This window comes from Prinia subflava, chromosome 1 (assembly GCF_021018805.1).
Source record: "Prinia subflava isolate CZ2003 ecotype Zambia chromosome 1, Cam_Psub_1.2, whole genome shotgun sequence".
Lineage (NCBI taxonomy): Eukaryota > Metazoa > Chordata > Aves > Passeriformes > Cisticolidae > Prinia > Prinia subflava.
In genome coordinates, this window is record NC_086247.1 from 9,273,526 (window position 1) to 9,292,982 (window position 19,457).

Sequence of the window (19,457 nt, forward strand, 5' to 3'; positions counted from 1 at the left end):
TGAAATTTAAACTCAGAAGAGTTTAAGATGATGTTGGATATGCACAATGGACAAGGAAAGGATATTTCCCCCCTTTCCCATCCTTGGCAACAGCGTTCCCAAAAAAGGGGAATGTTCAAAGAGCTGGTGCCCCTGTTTACTCCTGTTTAGGGTTGAATTAACACATGCTCTGTGTGTTCCCTGCCTGTGGCACAGCAGGTCCTTCTTACTCAGGAGGCTGCAGCCAAATTTGTACCCAAATGTTTGCTTCAGGAGGATGAATGCTGCCTTGAAGTGCTTTCAGAACTTTGCTTATGTGCTATTTGTAAAATTCTGGGTTTATGTCACCTTGTTTAAGTAAATGTTAATTATGATGTTTCCATGTCTCATGCAAGTAAATGTTTATTAATTCTTCCCAGACTTGAATTTACTATGAATTTAAAAAATGGAAGGTTATTGCAACTTGATTAGTGAACTTCAAAGACTTGTTGGCAGTCATTTGATAAGATCATAATAAATCATTTGAATGATAATGTTTTTGTTTTTAGCTCCAGGGTTTAAACCACAATGTTATTTTCACTTTGGATTCTCTCTTAAAAGGAGACTTAAAAGGTGTTAAAGGGGTAAGTGTTGCAAACTAAATTTTTGTTTCATGTTCATTTGTTTAGTGTTTATTTTCCTTTGACTCATGACAGTATTTCTTATGTTGGCATTTATTAATTATCTGTATTAAGTACAAAGAACAAAATTGTCATGACTGCAGTGAAATCTTGAAAATTTCATTGTAAATTGCTGTGTTAGTGTGCACAGGAAAGCAATACTTTCCAAGAGATTCAAACCCAATGTTTTTTTCCAACTGTCTGAAAAGTTATGAAGAAAACAGTATTTTTGTTACTATTTATTACTTGATAATAAAAGTTAAAAAATGTTCTAAGACAATTTTCTATTTCTTAAGGACCTCAAAAAGCCTTTTGACAAAGCCTGGAAAGATTATGAAACTAAATTGTAAGTATTTTTCTCCAACTTGGCTTTGCTTTTTGTGGTGTTGGGATTTTTAAAATTAATTATTAGCAGTAGTATTGTTAGTATTGTTATTATTATTAAGATATAATTATTTCTTGTTTTCCCCAAGTAACACACAGTCTAGAGAACAGAGTTGAAGGAGGGGCAGTTTCATGGCTCAATAGCCTCTGGAGACCTAAAATATACAGGATTTGGTAGAGGAGCTTATCTTCAGAATGCCTTTTTTGATACTTCCTAATTATTACTTTTTCTCTAAATAATGCTAGATCACATTTTAATAGAAGGAATTCTTAAAAATGTTTTCTAATTAAAATTTCAGTACAAAGATTGAGAAGGAAAAAAGAGAACATGCGAAACAGCACGGGATGATAAGGACTGAGATAACGGGAGCTGAGATAGCAGAGGAAATGGAGAAGGAGAGGAGGCTGTTTCAGCTGCAGATGTGTGAAGTAAGAAACAAATTTCTGTTCCTAATTGCAACACCATAACTTATTATTAACAGACTTTGTGGGTCTTGAGGGTGGTGAAATCTTTTTTGTCCTTTAATGGGGCAGAGGGAGGAAATCATTTTAATGTGACACAGTACAGCAATATAAAGAATTATTTGAACAACTCTTGTACAAAACATGGCTTCTTTTTTGTTTTATTCCTTTTCTTTGTTTTTAGATTATTGTGGGAAGGTTCTTGGGTTGAAAATACACTGTGGAAATATTTCTTATTTTATTAGGTTTATGATTTAGCAGTATTTTGATATCTTTCTTCCAATATGTTTTCTGAAGCCTTCTAAAATTTCTAATAAAGTGATAAATGTTAGTGATGCATTAGTTCCGTAAAACTCATGTTTTATATTAATAGTTCTTTTTATTACATTTAGTAGTGATTACTTTAGGTTGTACACTGTCTGTACTTTCAGAATATTTCAATAGTGACTACAGTAGCATTAAAAAGGAAAATCTTTGGACAACTGTAAAGGATGAAACTTTTTTCTTGAATTTGCTTTATGTTTTGGAGTGTTTAAATTTTATGGAGTGCCAGATAAACTGTTACCTGTTTAAAAGTTTGTTTAGCAGTGGTGGACTGGTGTTTTTATGGGTCAGCACCCAAGTTAAACACAGAGTTCAATTCATTGACCAGATGATGTTTTGTTGTTTTTAAATTGTTGAAGAATGTGATAAATGATTGTCAATGTTTTCCATTGTCTATACAGTATCTTATTAAGGTCAATGAAATCAAGACAAAAAAGGGTGTGGACCTTCTGCAGAACCTTATTAAATATTACCATGCACAGTGCAAGTAAGTGCTGCAATGCTTTAAGCTTTAGTTACAATTTTCTCTTTGGCAGAAGGTTTTGTTTCCCTTTGTTTGAATGTATCAGGGCTTTTTTTTCATAATTGTGATGTGCCAGGTGTCTGAAACTTCCTCTTCTGAGGCAGTAAACTTCCAGTAGAGAGTGTGAGAGTGAGTTTGTGGGGCAGGGCAGCGATAGAGAAAGAGGCCAAAGGAAAACCTTGCATGTTGCATACAAAAATTAATTTTATCTTGAGGCATAGATCTAGAATGCATTTCTATAAATGTCTTAGAATCTGTTTATTTGAGTTAATAGTTTTTAGTCTTTATGTAAATTTTAAAACTGTGAATGTCAGTAATTTCCTTGGATTTCCTTGGGGTGGAACTGGTGAGATACAGCCTTGTCATCATTATAACCATAAAGGCAAACACACAGGAATTTAAGTTAAATACAGAAAAAAGATTTTAGAAATTACTGTAGGAGAAGCACATTGGCTGTATTCTCTCTAATTTGATATTTTTTAAAGTCACAATTGTATATCTCCACTGTTGAAAGATACTGTACTTTAAACTACTGGAAAGGGGTTTTTTGTTGGGGTTTTTATTTGTTTAATTATTTTGTTCAGTTTTGAACATGGAAAAAGCTGGATATGTTCTGTTGGTTTTTTCTTCACAAGACAATCTACTTTGTGTTATGAACTCGATATATTCCTGAAAAATCAAAGATATTTCTCATTCCAGTTTCTTCCAAGATGGCTTGAAAACAGCTGATAAACTTAAACAATATATTGAAAAGTTGGCTGCTGACTTGTATAATGTAAGTTTACTTACAAGTATTTTCATCTGAAAATGAAAATATTTTGTTATATATGTACATTTTAAGCATAACCACAAGGATCTATATTTCATTTGCATCTTATAAATGAGAAGTGTGTTACTTGAAACTGAACATAGCTAGATGAAGAAAAGACATCTTGGCTGTTAAATTTCATGTGCAGTTTTTAGAGCTGTTAGGAAATGTAGCTTTCATTCTACTACTAATTCAATCATACATTAAGATAAACCTATTTTAAATGTGCGTATTGGAATCAGCTTATATTATTAACATTAATTTTAGTACCATTTTCACTTTTTAAAACCAAACTACTTAATGATAGTATCAAGGTTTTAAAATTAATTGTGATGTTCATTGAGAAGTAATAACATGGAATCAAAGATCACATGTCACCCAGGTGTTTTTGTATTCTGTAATCAGAATTACAGTAATTCAATTTTCTATTGTCATTTGTTGCTAAATTAAACTGCATGTTCATTCCTTAAGTCATCTGTCAAATTTATTTGAGTAATTGTAATATTTCAGAGGATAATTTATCTGCATTAGATATAGTAAGCCATTACAATGTAACAGAATTGTGCATATCAAGTTATACATTCATTTTAATTTGCTTTTCAAGCAATAAATACATAGAAGGTGAAGATATAAAGATGAAAATGTCCATGAAAATAAACTCAACTAGTACAAAAACTCAAAATAATTGAGCTAGTTCTTCAGGACATCTGAAATGGTATATTGAAATGCATAAAACATTAAAGTTGCATCCAGGAAGCATCTAATTGTGATCCTTTTCTATAGATAAAGCAGACACAAGATGAAGAAAAGAAACAACTTACAGCTCTTCGGGATTTGATAAAATCTTCTCTGCAGCTTGATCAGAAGGAGGTAAATAATTTAGACATGCTAGTCTTATATTCAGAAATTGGTTTAATTAATGTTAAATTTCTGTAGTTATTGGCTCAAAAGAGTTGGACTTTGAGCATTATGGTAAAACTAATATTTACAATGTTCAACTACATATCAACAAACAATGTTTCTACATTTGTTTTCTGTTTCCATTTTATATATGAAAAGAAATTATTCTCTTTTTTTATGTGCTTTCTTAATGTACTGTAAGAAGAATTGTAATGGGTCAGACAAATGCTTCATCTACCCCAGCATCCTGTCCTTGACAATGATAAGGAATGATTGATCAGGGGAAAATGAAGAGAAGGGGATGCACTCTTCCATTTTGTGTTCTGCCATCCTCCAGCCAGTTTATGTTCAGGATTTTCCTGACTCAGGTGATCCCAAGGCAGAATGAGAACCAGAGACTGCCTTTAGCTGTGGTTTGCACATTGGAGTTAATTTGCTAACTCACATGGATTTTGTGCTGTTGTTCTCCTGTCCAAACACCTTTTGCTAATAGTATATAGTAAGGAAGAAAATTTGTTTGCTATTCAGACAGCAGAGGCTGAGACAGGGCAGTTAAAAAATAAAATTCATCATCAAATGCACTGATATGTAGTAACTACTGCAAAAGTGGAAGGAAGCACACGTGATTGCAAATGTTCTGGAATAGTTCTTGAACTAGGAGATAACATGATAACAAACATCACAGCTTTTACCTTAGATAATACTGTGACTTTTCAAAATCATAGTGTCTGAGAGAAATACTGAATGTGCCATGATGGCAGTGACTCTTGGGAAGGTCAGTGTAGATTTCCTTCAGGAAAAGTTTGCTTACCTTCTGTTCAGTTTTCTTGTCAGTGTATAAGACATTCATATTTACCAGGTGTCTGTTCTTAAATATGAATTATAACTAAACATTAGGCAGATGCCATTCTGCTGAATATATCTGATCATCCAAATACATAATTAACAGTATAGCTAATATCATATATATATATATATATATAAAAACATAATTTACAGCAAGGTCACTGACTCAGCCAAGCTTCTCAGCCAGTTAGTAGTGGGTGTTGAGAGTAAAATGTAGGGCAATAAACACTGATACTTCCCCAGAATACCCCCTCATTAGTAGCCTGACTGGCTTGGAAATCTTTGAATTTGTGCAGTTGCTTTTTGAGGAAGTGCAAACCATCAGTTTATGTTACAGCTGTGCCTTTCCCACCATGGCTGCATGTTGTGTGGAAAAATCTTTTCGCTTTTATTTATTTAGATCTGCATACCCTATTCAGGATCTGAGTGTGTGTGAATTTATTATATCCTTACTAGATACTTTTTTGATTTTTTTTCTTCTTTTTTCTATTTTAATTTTTCCATATAAAACCTTACATTGGCTTGCTTTTTGGTCAGAGGAGGTGTGTAAGTTTAATCATCTGCAAAGCTATAACCATATCATCCTGTTTCTGAACCTTCATGGTGAGCTCACAGTATCTTACTCTTCTCCTCTGCATCACTTGGCATTTTTTAATGCTGATCTTCACCTGTCATTTGTTGTCAAGCTACTGACTGTTGTTGAGTTCCTGAGAAATTCTTCAGTCAGCCTTTCTTGAGTATCCTGAATAATTTAATGGCATCTAACAAAATTTGACAGTTTACTGTTCACCCTTTTCCATATTGTGTTTGTTAGACATCACATGTGCTGGCACAGCTTTCTGTGAAACTCATTTGACTGTTTCGTGCTTTTAACTTACCTCACATGAGGACTTTTCCTCTCATCCTGTGGCCATTTAATTCTTTCCCTGTCATAAGGAAGAATGAGTGCCTGATGAAAGTCCATGTACACTGCATCAGTCATCATTTACTTACTGATTCTTCCAGGGAACTCCAGGAAATTTTTGTACACAGCCTCTCTGTTCAAAAGCTGCCCTGATTTTCCAGTGTATGTAATAATAAATATATTCTTCAAATAGTTTTCATTAATGTCCCGTCCGTGGTGTGACGCTAAAAAATCTTTACTTTCCTGGAATTCTTCTGAAACTTTTGAAAAATAGGACTTTAGTAACTGGGGCAAGTATTTTCATGGGCTGTCACGTAATTTATAGATAGCCCATTGTGATTATGGCCACTGTGTATAGATGTGTAGTTTGAAGTTAATAAATTAACTGATGTGGAACCACAGTTAATAAGGAATGATGGATGAGTAATTCCCTACAGTGGTGTTGTTTTTTCTTTGAATGCTTGCTTTGCATAACACAGGTGCACATCAGATAGCAGGCAAACCTTGGCCAGGAGGCTGTTCCTGCATCTCTAATCCCATCATTCTGAAGGACAACACAGCCCTACAACACACTCTGCATGTTTTTTAGAATTTCTTTCATGGCACAAATGCTAACAGGAGTACCACAGAGCACCTTTGAATAGATCCCAATTTACTGTAAAAGCTGCTAATTTTTTCTAGTGCTCACTTTTCCCTTATCTCATACTTTACAGTGTTTCGTGATTCTTGGTTTGGTTTTTTTTTTTTTTCTCTTCCATCTCCAATGTGCACATGTGTTTACTAGATCTCTTCCATAACACAGAGCTTTCCATACAGGCATTACAGTTGTCATCTCCCTATTAGCTAAATCACTCTAAACATGATTGCTGCTCATTCTTTAATCAGGAATTGATTCCCAACACACAGAGCAGCAAGATGTTCTCTCCTCTCATGTGCCTTTTCTTTCACAAGCTGATTATTTGGAAAGCAAAGAAAAACATCTCCTCTTCTCCTGGATGCTTCATGTGTTGTTGAGTTCATGCTTCTTGACAATCAGCCAGTTCTTGGAAATAAAGTAGGACAAAAGGGTGAATATTCTTCAGAAATGTATTGTGCATTCATGGCTGCATATGGTACAGTCCATACAAGTCAAGTTTCAAAATTGCTCATAGATCGGTATGAGGCAGAGTAACAAGTGAAATACAATACTTGGATTTTTGATTGCCTATTTCCTGGATGTGTAGTAAAAATATTGTGTTTTAGTGGAAAGAATGCAGAGTCCCCAGGCAAGTGCAAAGGAGAGCCACTTCATTGCAAAAACCCAGCCTTTTTTAAGCAGTTAGCCCATTATCAGTTTGATCTGATAGCTTTAAATCATAATAAACATAATTCAACCAACTACTATACACCATGCTGTGAATACATGATGGTTCCATGACTTGTATTTCTACCTCCAATTCAGCTGAGTCACCTTCCCATAGCCCTTTTCTGCTTTACTGAAGTAGCAGGCCTGAGCCATGATTTTACAGGCCTGAGCCATGATTTTACAGACTTTCCTTTTGTAAGGTTTTACCTATATGCAACAAAACCTCATCTGAAATATAGAAGTAAAGTCAAATTTGAAGTCAAATGTGAAGTCAAATTCTGAAACTTGAATATATGTCGAAATAATGTAGCTTCACAGGCATCACCAAAAATCACTGTGCAACTGTTCTGACTGTAATTACAGTGTGGATAAATTCTAGGGCTCTTGAAAAACTCCCTCTATATATAAATATATATATATATATAATGTGTGTATATCAAGTTTTAAATATAAAAAGAAAGTGTTTGTTTTGAAGAGAATTGAAGCTGTGTCCTAGAAGAAAAAGGAGTAGTATTGTGATTCTCAGATATCCAGGCAAATCACAGGAGACAGACAGAGAAATGCTGTAATGAAAGAATATGCTTTTTTTGATAAAATAACCATTTAATCACATTGATGTTCAAGTTTCTCTTTCAAAATCTACATGACTTTCAGTCATGAGACTCTGCTACATGACATGAGTCAGAGTGTAATGATGCTAGCAGAAATTGAGGAGCTTGATAAAACAATGTGTTACTTAGATATTCAGTCTTTAATCCTGAAGCAGCATATTCATTGCTCCTTAGTTAAGAGACAGCAAAGCCTGACATGGCCTGAGTTTTCACCAGTGAGGCTCCATCAATGTGTATATCCAAATCTTCAAGTACATAAAGCTAGACTTTATTATTGTGACAGATGGCCTGGTGGATTATGATTAAGTATACATTTTCCCACTTATATCAGTGCATTATAATCTCATCACTGGAAATTTGATGGATTAATGGAATTATTAAAGAATGTGAAATGAATGGGATTTTTTTTCCAGTGGATTTGTAAATAAATCAGAAGTACTCTTATCAAACATTGCTTTGGCAGGGAAGCAGTTTGAAATAATAAAATTGAGGCCCTGGTTGTTTATAGTTATGAGTTTCTTTGACTGAGACAAGGAAATTGGAAGTAGTGATTCCTGTCCAAACTGTAAATTCTGTCTTTAACCTCTTTACAGTTGCTATGAGAGAAGTGAGACATCCTAACATTTTCGAGGTCTCTTAATGCAACTCCTGTTTCACTCTTGCACTTGTTCAAGGTGTTTATTTAGCATTATGGGCATCTGTAGTGACTTCACACATTTTTGTGGCATCCCTGTCCTTTCACCAGTAAAACAACATTGCTGTAGTGACTGCAGTGGCCTGGTTCCTGGAGTCTGGCCTGTGTTGGGTCCTGGGCTGTGCAGCAGTGCCGGAGCTGCAGCCTCGTTGCAGAAAACACCTCTGACATGAGCTCTGCTGCATGCAGGGTCTCTTGTGGCCACTGCTGTGCTGTCCTCGTGTCAAGTTGGGGCAGATTCTGTGACCTTGTGCAAGAGTTATCTAATTTTGGAAAATTATTATGGTTTATGGATTTTGGGAAAAGTATTTTAATGAATACTAGTGTACTTTTAATTGTGTAAAGCATCTGATCTTGTATGTTGTAAAGTGCTCATATCCTAAGAAGCTTAAATTTTAAAAGAAACCAGGCCTTTAATACAGGCTTCTGTTCCCTATTTTTGTCCATTAATTTTTGCTGGAAATGTAACTTAGCAGCACTAAGTTGAATGTAGCTAATTTTCAGAATCAAGTTTTGTGTCTGTTTTGTCAATTTTACATTTTGATTTATTTCCCCAAATCTCCATCTTATATGCTACTTGCAGCAAGAACTTTATCTCATTTTGTTCTTTCCTATGCTAATACCAGCAGGACCCTAATTCCAATGAGGATTTGAAATTTGTTTTTAACATATGAGCTGCTGGTGGTGGTGTGAGCAGTGCTGGCAGCTCCCAACTCGCAGGAGCCTTTGTGCTGCTTCCAGCCCCAGGTGCCACTTTTACCAAAGCACTTCTCTAAACTCTGTGGCAAAATTGTTACAAAAATGAAAAACAATTGTAAGCACCCTGGATAAACCAAGATAGTCTTCAATATATTGGTTGTGGTAGTAAGAAACTCTGCTTTAGAGAGTAAAGGGAACTTCACATTCTTTGGTTTTTTGGTGTTTTCTTTTAGATGGGATGTTGTCAAATGTTTTGCAGGTTATTGTTTCACAATCATATTTTAAAACAAATTGATGTGTCCTTAATTATAACTCTTTGCATACAGTTACAAAAATTAAAAGTTAACTTTGGGCCTGATATTTTTCAGTGGAAATTCAGAATTAGCTCCTGTGGTGGAGGATACAATATAACTATCATTTTAGGCAATTCAAAGATTACACAGTTCGGAAGATATATTAAAATTTGATCCTGCGGTCATCTTAGTTGTTTTGTGAAGCCAATGTCATATATGACTGGTTGCCTGGAATTTTGTTATGATATTTTGTTATGGATGAGACAAACACCAATATGCCTAAAAAATAGTTCTTGCCTTCTTTCTACTAGGGTCTTTAGAAAAGGGACCTTGTTTTAACAGTGGGGGTTATAAAATTTATGTTCAAGGAACATGTTTTTTTAAAGTGAATAATAATTCTTGTTTTAAATTATTTGCTTTCTCTTTCCTTTATTGCTTTTGCCTTTCGTGATCGAAGTCTAGGAGAGTAAGTCAATGTTTTAATGAACTTGGGGGATTTTTTTTTCTGAAGTGCTTGTAACAAGTTAATGCATTTCACTTAATTGTTTCTCTAGATCAGGTCAAAAGTTATTTCAGCTGACTTCATTTGCTAAAACTCATGAATTATAGATATTTTTATTGGAAAAAAGTGAATTTTAGCATTTGCCTTTCTTTATATATGTGTTCCTATATATATATGCATGCTATATTCTGTTGTTTTCTTTTTGAAATTTTATCTTAGTCTTTTACTTTTTGCTTATAAGATTGTGCAGTATTAAATATCTATATTCTGAAAGTCTTTGTTTTGAGATGCATATTTGCATCAAAGGCCTAATGTATTAATTAAATCTCAAATATGCATCTAGTTCAAGATCATGTGGTGTAAAAGCAAGCTCTCCTATGAATGTAAAACATGCAGCAGGAGTTCTCCTTTTTAGTCTTTATGAATCTGTGATGTTGTAGAGACGAAAAAATAAAATAGGCTTAAAGGTTAGGAAAGTTTACTGTGCACATCAGGTGAACATTAATGTTGTGTTTCTCTTTTTCAGGATTCACAGAGCAGGCAAGGAGGGTACAGTATGCACCAGCTTCAGGGAAATAAGGAATATGGCAGTGAGAAGAAAGGTTATCTTTTAAAGAAGAGTGATGGGTATGTTCTGGTAGCACATAACAGTGAAACCTACTTATGTTCAGGCTCTAATTTTAATAGTTTTCTATTGTGGTTGCTTTGGGCATATAATCCTAATGCATGTGCCACAAGTATTTGTGACTTCCAAAGTTCAAGCCTGAACACAGAGCTGAATTAAATATAGCAAATATAAAAAGCATGACAAGCAAGCATAGAAAAAAAGTTAATAGTTAAAAGAAAGCTATTGTCTTTATAACCCTCTAAAAGATGATTAAGATCTGTCACAAATCTCCAAGTTTCTTTTGGTAAAGCATTTAATAAAATTTTGACTGCATCTGTTTTTTAAAGCTAATAATCTTAAAATGACAATGATATTAATGTGTTTTGAAGTCACATCTACTTACTAAACTTGATACTATATTTTTATGTAGGTTAAGGAAAGTATGGCAAAGAAGGAAGTGCACTGTTAAAAATGGAATTCTTACCATCTCACATGCAACGGTAAGTTATTTTTATGCTTTTATCTTAAAATAATAAATAGCATTATCCTTTCCTGGTGAATCTGTTGCTGCTAATGTGCTATTACAAAAAGGATGTTACTTCAGCTTTGTGAAACTGTAGCTTATGAAATTAATTTATCAGTAGTTTAATAAGAAAATGGCAAATGTATTGAACAGACTTGTCAATTAATACTTGATGGATTTGCTTAAAGGATTGTCATGGTGTATATGTGAACCATGTAATTTGGGAACTTGGGAAGTATTTGATACTAGGTTAGAGTCTGACAGATGAGTGAATGTGTTTAGTATTTTGAGTGCTTTCAATTAAAAGTTTGAAATGCTGGGAAGTTTTGGTCACAATGACTTCTTGGAATCAGGCATGTATCTGAAGGATTTTCCTAGGAGGGCTCAGTGGTGAGGTGGCACCAAGGTGGTCATGGTGGAGGCAGTGCTAAAACTGCCTTGTAGGAGTGAAACATGAACTTGTTGGAAACGAGCACAGGAGTTGCTCTTGTTAAAGGAGATGGTCCCATTTCCTCACCTCTTTTCCCCCTTTGCCCCAAATTCCACTGACAGCCCTCAATTTCTAAACCTTACTACCTCTATAAACCCCAAATTCCTCAAAGAGACATTTAATTATCATGTCTTAAGTGACTTAATTACAGCACAGAATATTGGTATTGGTATTTATACTGAATTCTGGAACTCAAGATTTTCAGCTTTCCATTTCCCTTTTAAAGTTTTAGGATTATATCTTTGATTCATTTAAAATGGGAGAAAACTTGGAATATGGCCATGCTGTAATGAAAAACTGCATTATAGTTTTGCCATTGTTGATGAAATACAATTAAAAATATTAATACTAGCATATTGTAAATTTAAGGTTTTTTCTCTTTATCCCTTTTGGATGAAATGAGGCTGTGAAGATTTTGATTTTTGTTTAGATTTAGCAGTGTGTCCATTTTGAGAGATCAAATCAGACCAAGTGATGCTGGTGTCCAGCTTTTTGAGGGTGGATATATGTGCATGTCCAAGCTTTAAGTAGTATCATACATGCCCACACCCCAGAAAGGGAAAATAACCCTTAATCAATACATTTTTAAAATAAAATGAATTTTCTTTTTAGTCCAACAGGCAACCAGCTAAGCTGAATTTATTGACCTGCCAAGTGAAGCCAAATGCTGAAGATAAGAAGTCCTTTGATCTAATATCACGTATGTAGCAACTTTAGTACCATCCTGTATTACGTAGGATTTCTGAAAATGTCATTGCAAGGTGCTTTGAGTAGAACACAAGGCTAGAGCTCAAAGTTCAGGCTGTATCCAGACACATACAGAGTCTCATGAGTGTTCAGAGCCTCAACTTCTCATGATGAGCAAATGGATGTAGAACCTTTCTCTGTGTAGATGTGACATAAATACTGTTTGTTTGTGATAAGCCATGAAATGCAGCACATGTGCTGCTCCCTAAGCTTACAGAGATGTTTAACAGCTCACTGGAACATGTATTAGCTGTATGCACCAGGAAAGGGGAAAGATCTTGGGCTTTATCCTGCTTTTTAGTCATTGTTCTGCTTTTTGAGGGAATGAGGAAGAGAGGGAGACCCAATTTCTTTCTCTCTTATCCTACATTAAAAATATATTTATCTTTGTCTGAAAATTGGTAGTGCCTTGTCTTCTCAGCATTAAAGCTCCTGTGGTTCCCCTTTTTTTCCCATTTTGGTCTTGTACAGCAGGTATTTGTATCCAGTCTGGTTTTAAAAACTCTTTTGGTGAGTCAACTTTGTGTTTTTGGAGTTTACATACAAAGTGTTAATCAAAAAACAGTTCCAAAAATCTGCATTAAAAAGGACAGTCTAGGAAACCTTTGATGTGGGAGATAATAGCCACTTCATGTCTTTATCTGTTGGTTAGTAAAAGAATTTTCTTGGAGGAAAAAACTATATAAAAGGAACAAATTAATTTTGCCCTCTTCTCCTAATTATGTTTCAGTTTTGACTTCTCAAAGGGTAAAATCTGATCCATGTGTTTATTTTTCTTCAGTGTTTCAAAACTTAAGAATTTTAAAATACATACAATTGGTGTGAATCAAAATTTAGTTTCATCTCCCTTTATTCATTTTTTTGAGAGTTATTATCCATAGCTATGAATAAAGGATTAATGATGCCTTTTAAGAGAAATTGCTCTTGAAGGTTTTAGCTGCCAAATGTGTTTTAGTACCAAATATGTAGACAAATTAACTTCTATCATGTACCAAATGAAAAGATGTGTTTCTTTATTTCAGATAACAGAACATACCACTTTCAAGCAGAAGATGAACAGGAATACGTAGCGTAAGAATGTTTACATTTTTCAAGTTTATTTTGCTAATAGAGATGTATAAAATCACACATAACAGTGGAAATAATTTCCTCAGCTAATGCATAAGTAGTGGCCACTGTCTTTTTTCTGCTGTTATGAATCTGTAAATGTAAACTATTTTGTCTTACACTACAGAGCTCTTTTAAAACCTAGTAACTTTAAAATCAAAACTAAACCACAGCCAACTAACCAAACCCCCATTTAGACTGTGTATCCTTCCAGTGCCTGGTTTGTGTCAAGTGCTTGAGATGATATTGTAGATAAGATTATTAAGATTCAAATGAAATATTTTTAAATTCTTCTCAAATCTTCTCTGTCAACCCTGTTCTGCAGTTACTTCTTTTCCACTTCACCCTAGCTTTTCCTTGAAATAAAACATAATAAATAGATAAAAGATCTCCATATTTTCCATAGAAAATATCTACAGGCAGTGCACTTTTTCTTTTGTAGGCCTAGAATAAATGGCAAAGCACATCTCTGAGATTTGCGAACTTCAGAATCCAGAAACTTGTTTAATTAATGCATATTTCCAATTAGATTATTTCCTTTTAAACAATCTTTCTCCCTTCTGCATCAGAATTATTTCCTAAGAACCACATACCACTGGTTTTTCCTCCTATGTCACCAGAAGTTCAAGGAATGAAGTTACTACTGAAGAGCAGCAAAGGCTACCTTATTCTTTCCTTAAATATCCACATTGTAGTGGAAGACTGTGTTGCCCCATGTGTGTTTTAAAGGTACAGGGGATGTTTGTAGGGTGTTTCACTTGTTTGGTAGTGTTGGGTGGCAGTGGCATTGGCAGCTCAACTTTGGAAGTCGTGGGTGAGATAAAAGGGCTGGGGAGTTCTTTGTTGTGCTATTTCCTTCTGTGTTTCCACAGCTTTATGCTGGCTCTTACAGTGCAAAGCTGACTTGCTAGTCATGATTACTGCATTCATCCTGGAACGTAATGATTCCAGTCATTTTCTTAGTCAAGAAGAAAATACTGTTAATTCTTATGAGTCGTAAGTTTTTGGTACTCTGCCATAAATTAATTTTTATTGTATTAGTTGGTTTAACAGGTGAAGAGGTATGCTTGGGGTTTTTTGTCTTTACACATGAGCAAGGTAGGGGAAGAATTAATTAACAATATCCTTCTTCTGAGAGGCAGATGCATAAATTTAGTTTAGCAGCCTGCCTGTTGCACTGTTTTGAAATTTTAGGCTGGTTTTATTTCCTATTAGAAGCACTGAAATTTTTTCTATTGCTCTAAAGTCAAGTGGTTGAGAAAGTTACTTGCTTTGGAATACAGAATCCTAGAATATCTCAAGCTGGAACAAACCCTTAAGGATCATTGAGTCCAACTCCCTGCTCCTCCCATGGCTGCCTACAGCTAAATCTTGTGACTAAGGGTGTTGTCCAGATGCTCCTTTAACACTCACAGGGTTGATTTCCTGGCCATTTCCCTGGGGAGCCTGTCCAGTGGCCAACCACCCTGTCAGTGAGGAACCTTTTCCTGGTCCCATCTGAACTTCCCTGATGCAGCTTCATTCCATTTCCTCATGTCCTGTCTCTGGTCACCAGAGAGGGGAGATCAGCACCTCCCCTTCTGCTGCCCCCCTTGAGGAGCCAGAATGAGTGTAATTGTGCTGAGGAGAAACTGTTTTTTCTTGTGCAGCCACTCAGTGGGCCCTAAAAAGCTTTATTTAATCTGAGGTGTCATGGGAACAGCACCCCTTGGACTTCCAACCTTAGTGATTTAAGGTGTTCTGCAGGAACTGCTTGATGTAACTCCTCAGTTAAGAGTTATCCTCTTGTTTCAGTTTCCTCCTGACTGGTATAGGTGTGCCTCTCTCTTGATCCTTTCCTCTTGGGTTCTGTCCCACCAGTTTTAGTGCTGCATCTATTCTGTCCTTTTTACTTTGTGAACCAATTGAAAATGTTGAAATAGATTTTCAAATTACCTTCCTTACAAACTCACATCTAAATAGAGAAAAAAGCAAGATGTGTTTATTTTTATTGTAGTTTAGTTTAACTGGTCTTGCATACATTTTCCTAGTAATCATTTTACACTGTTTCCATGAGTAGCTCCTCAAACTAAATAATAATAATAGTAATTTTTACAAGGAGATATAAAAAAAAAAACCCCACACATACAAAGCACTGAAGCCTAATTTCTGTTACAGGTTTATTGCTACTTCCCCTCAAACATTTTCTTCAGGCCAGTGCCTTTCTTGATTTTTATCCAGGCTGCTGTTTGGTTGGCCTTTAATTACTGATGGACAGTCCTTAAGTTCTTGATGCATTATTAGTTTCTCTAGATCAAGTACAGTTGTTAGGGGGGAGTGTGTTTCTGTATGTGCATGTACATATATATTTATGTGTAGATTATGGGAAAAGTAACTTGATCATTTGTAACAAATAAAATAATAGTTGCTTTCTGATTTTTGGGTTTTTTTTTTTCATACTTGTGGATAGGGCCAAACACCTTCTGGTGGACTCTTTTTTACCCTGTTTATGAAGGTCAAGAGCATGTCCTTACCTGCAGGAAATGCCTGGATTATAAGCAATACTAGATTTAGAAAGTTTTCTCTCAAGAAACAGACATCTAACTTCAGTCTAGTTTTTAACAGCAGTCCTCAGACATTTTTCACCTTGGAAAGACTGAGTTTGAAGGCATTGATGCTGTCTGATGCTTCTTTCAAACAAAAAAAAAAGTTATATATCAATATTTGAAAAAAATTATGCTATTCTTGTTCTATTTACCTGGAAACAACAGTTTTGCAATATCAATTGTCAGAAGAGACAGTTGAATTTTTACTACAAAGTGAAAAAAACCCCAAAACTATTGAACTGGTTCTTATTCCTGGGGGAGAGTTTTTATTGACTTGAAAATACTGAAGCAAAATAAGAGAAATGTGAGTGAAGTCTGCTCCATGCAAGATTAATTAATTCCTATTTCCTGAAGGCACCTAGGATGCCAGATTTTTGTTTAGCCTTGTTTCTTCAAAACTGTGAATCTCCAGCAAACAAAACAAAGTGCCTTAAAGGATGATAAGAAATTACTAATATTCAGAAAAACAAGTTTAACAGATGAATGGACCACCTATTTATTGTTTTAGGTAGAAGAGCATCATAGACTAGTTTAGGTTAAGGTTTGGTTTTAGGTAAATGATAAGACCTTTAATATCATTAAGTCCAACCATTAATCAAACACTACCAAGTCCACAACTCAACCATGTCCCCAAACACCCCATCCACACATCTTTTAAAGTCCTCCAGGGATGGAGGCCCAACCACTTCCCGGGGGAGCCTGTTCCAGTGCTTAAAAACCCATTTTGTGAAGATTTTTTTTCCTAATATCTAATCTAAATATCTGCTGGGACAATGTGAGGTCATTTCCTCTTGTCCTAAAACAAGAAGACTATTTTGTGAGACTTGATTAATTTTTAAATTATTTGAAAGAACACTACAAAGTATTACCAGAAGGTTTTAGTCTATTCATTTGGAACTGGCAGTATTGTGAAATAGAGCAAATACATATTTTTTTAATAAAGGAAGAAAAAAAACCCCGAATAATACTGATAAGAAAAAGAGCAGTTAGAATGAGTTTTATAAACTGTTACCATTTAATTAACATTCCATATTTACTGACTTGAATTGTTTATTTTTGAGTGTGCAGCCTGCCAGGAGGGCCTGGTGACCAGCTGGGCATTCTTGTTCAGCAGCCCCAGTCGTTCAGAGCAGTCTGTCCCTGTGCTTGTCAGGGCTGAGCTGACACTTGGTGTCCCTTGCTGTCACCCTTGGGTGCCCCAGTGCCAGTCCTGGACAGAGGCTTCCTCCCACCTGAGCCAACACAACCAAAATAATGATTGCTTTGACAGTTTAGGTCCTCGTAATAAGGAAGTTTATATCAAACTAACAGCTGACTCAGTTGTGTTCTGATTTTTTTGATTGCATCTAATAATTTTTTAATTGTTACTGCTTAAATGAGTTTTATTCAAATTCTGCCTTTTTAACAAACTAATCAAGTTGTAACTCAGAAAGAATTCAACAAACGTCAGAATAAATGTTGTTTGCCTGAGTTTAATTATTATTTTACTCTGTGTATTTAACCAAACATTGCTATAATACTAGAAACAAGACACCATTGCCTCTCATTTTTAATAACATTGAATTTCATTGTTAAAATTGCAGAAGAATGCCCTCTAGTGTGGGTTCTTCTCATGAAAGAATAATGAAAGAAAGAATAATGTACCTTTGTTGTTTTCATCATGTAAATTTTTGGAGCAAATTTGTGCTCAAGACTTTCAATTTCTCCTTTATTTTTAAGGTTGATTTTTCAAAAATTTTGAAGCATTTTAAGCACTAGTTCTTAGATTATTTTCTGCATATAAAAACTAAGAAAACATACGTACATGAAGTATAGAATATGGAATGCCCATATATTAATTCAGGCTCTGAATCTGTGTTCTAAGATTACACACATAAATTTCCCACTGAAATCCTTTAAAACTAATATTTTCATTGTTATTTCAGTGAGAAATTATGAATTTCAATTTGAAATATTCTTAGTTTGTTCAGATGACCATAACCATTTCTGCATATTTCACAAGACTGATGATTGCAGACAATCTGAATATTGTAAACATGAAATGCATTGAGGACACTGCCAATTTAAAATATTTATACTTTAAAAAAAATAATTGCAATAAATCTAAAATTATCTAAAATGACTTTACCTATGAGGTTTTTTTAAATTTGCTTGTCTTTCTAAATTAGCAACACTACATCTGTAACATGTTTGCTCCTCAGCGAAACTGCTTTCCTCTCTTTACTTCCACATGGAGCAGAGCAGCTGCTAAGGAGGGGTTTTGTTTGGTTTTAATTAAAACATTATGTATAAACAACAACTTGCAGATTTATTGGGAAGGGAGGAAATAGTGCCTGATATCATTAAAGAGTCTTGATTTGTTGCACTCAACTGTTGCTCCTAAAATTTTCTGTTGGCTATTGGTGTGGTTACTCTCCTGTCACCCTTAGCCCTTGGTTGCCGTGTCATTAATTTGGGCTTTACAGTCTGACTCTGCTTAGTGCAGGGACCTGCATTTAAAAGGCAACTAGAAATCCACACATTCACCAGCATGCTTGCTGTTTCCTCTGTGAAAAGAAAGATGCACACTGAAGAAAGTAGGGTTATCATTTTCTCCAGGAAGGAGACTTTAGGAGGATTTTGGGCACCTTATAAAACAGTTAAATTTACAGGAGCTTAATTGCCCCTTTTCTCTTCCACAACTTCTGCTTATTTGTGAAACCTGAGAACTTGACTTTAAAATTGTTCACCAAAAGGATGTTAGAATTAAGACTGTTTCTCTTCTCATTCTTATTTACCTTTTCTTAAATCTTTGCCTTTTTTCTCTTTCTTTTCCCCCTCCTCAGTCTCTCTCACAATACACTCCTTCCCTGTAGTCCCACTAATACCTTGTTCCTGACAAAATTTCTGCAGTTTATAGATTACATGTGTTTGCAAATGCAGATCTTCATTCAGGTCTTTATCTTGTGCTAGATGGATCTCAGTGTTGACTAACAGCAAAGAAGAAGCGTTAAATATGGCATTCCGTGGAGAGCAGAGCACAGGTGAAAACAGTTTAGAGGATCTGACAAAAGCCATTATTGATGACATTCAGAGATTACCCGGAAATGAAGTCTGTTGTGATTGTGGCTCACCAGGTATCCCCATTTGTTCGTGTCATCATCTTCTTGTTGGGAGCAAAGTAATTTCTTTAAAGAAGTGTTTGTAGAGTGCAAACTAATTTTCTAAGTGATGTTTCTCAGTCTTCAACCTGTTTTTAAAAGAACAAATATGACTTTCCTACGTTAGTTCCGTTTAATTCACTAAAATATTTTTGTGTGTTGTCTGTGCTTACTTCCAGCAGTTCAAGCCCCTCTGGAGTTTGAACTGTTCTTGTTGCACTGTGTCTAGATGCTTGTTGCACTTGAATGGAAGTTGCTTGGCATCACTGATCCTGTGCATGCTACTAAGTAGAAGTGAGTAATATTTAGACAATGATTGTGGAAA

General features: G+C 35.1%; 1 protein-coding gene across 3 annotated transcripts in view; it reads left to right on the plus strand.

The window, feature by feature from the left end:
- Nucleotides 1-19,457, plus strand: part of ASAP1 (ArfGAP with SH3 domain, ankyrin repeat and PH domain 1) — a 145,142-nt gene that overhangs the window by 86,107 nt on the left and 39,578 nt on the right. For all 3 annotated transcript variants that reach the window (XM_063411191.1, XM_063411061.1, XM_063411126.1), the window contains 11 exons: nt 528-602; nt 935-984; nt 1,322-1,451; nt 2,210-2,295; nt 3,031-3,106; nt 3,923-4,009; nt 10,460-10,560; nt 10,971-11,040; nt 12,166-12,253; nt 13,323-13,371; nt 18,945-19,108. In XM_063411191.1, coding sequence (XP_063267261.1) covers nt 528-602; nt 935-984; nt 1,322-1,451; nt 2,210-2,295; nt 3,031-3,106; nt 3,923-4,009; nt 10,460-10,560; nt 10,971-11,040; nt 12,166-12,253; nt 13,323-13,371; nt 18,945-19,108 — 976 coding nt within the window. The remainder of the gene's footprint in view (nt 1-527; nt 603-934; nt 985-1,321; nt 1,452-2,209; nt 2,296-3,030; nt 3,107-3,922; nt 4,010-10,459; nt 10,561-10,970; nt 11,041-12,165; nt 12,254-13,322; nt 13,372-18,944; nt 19,109-19,457) is intronic.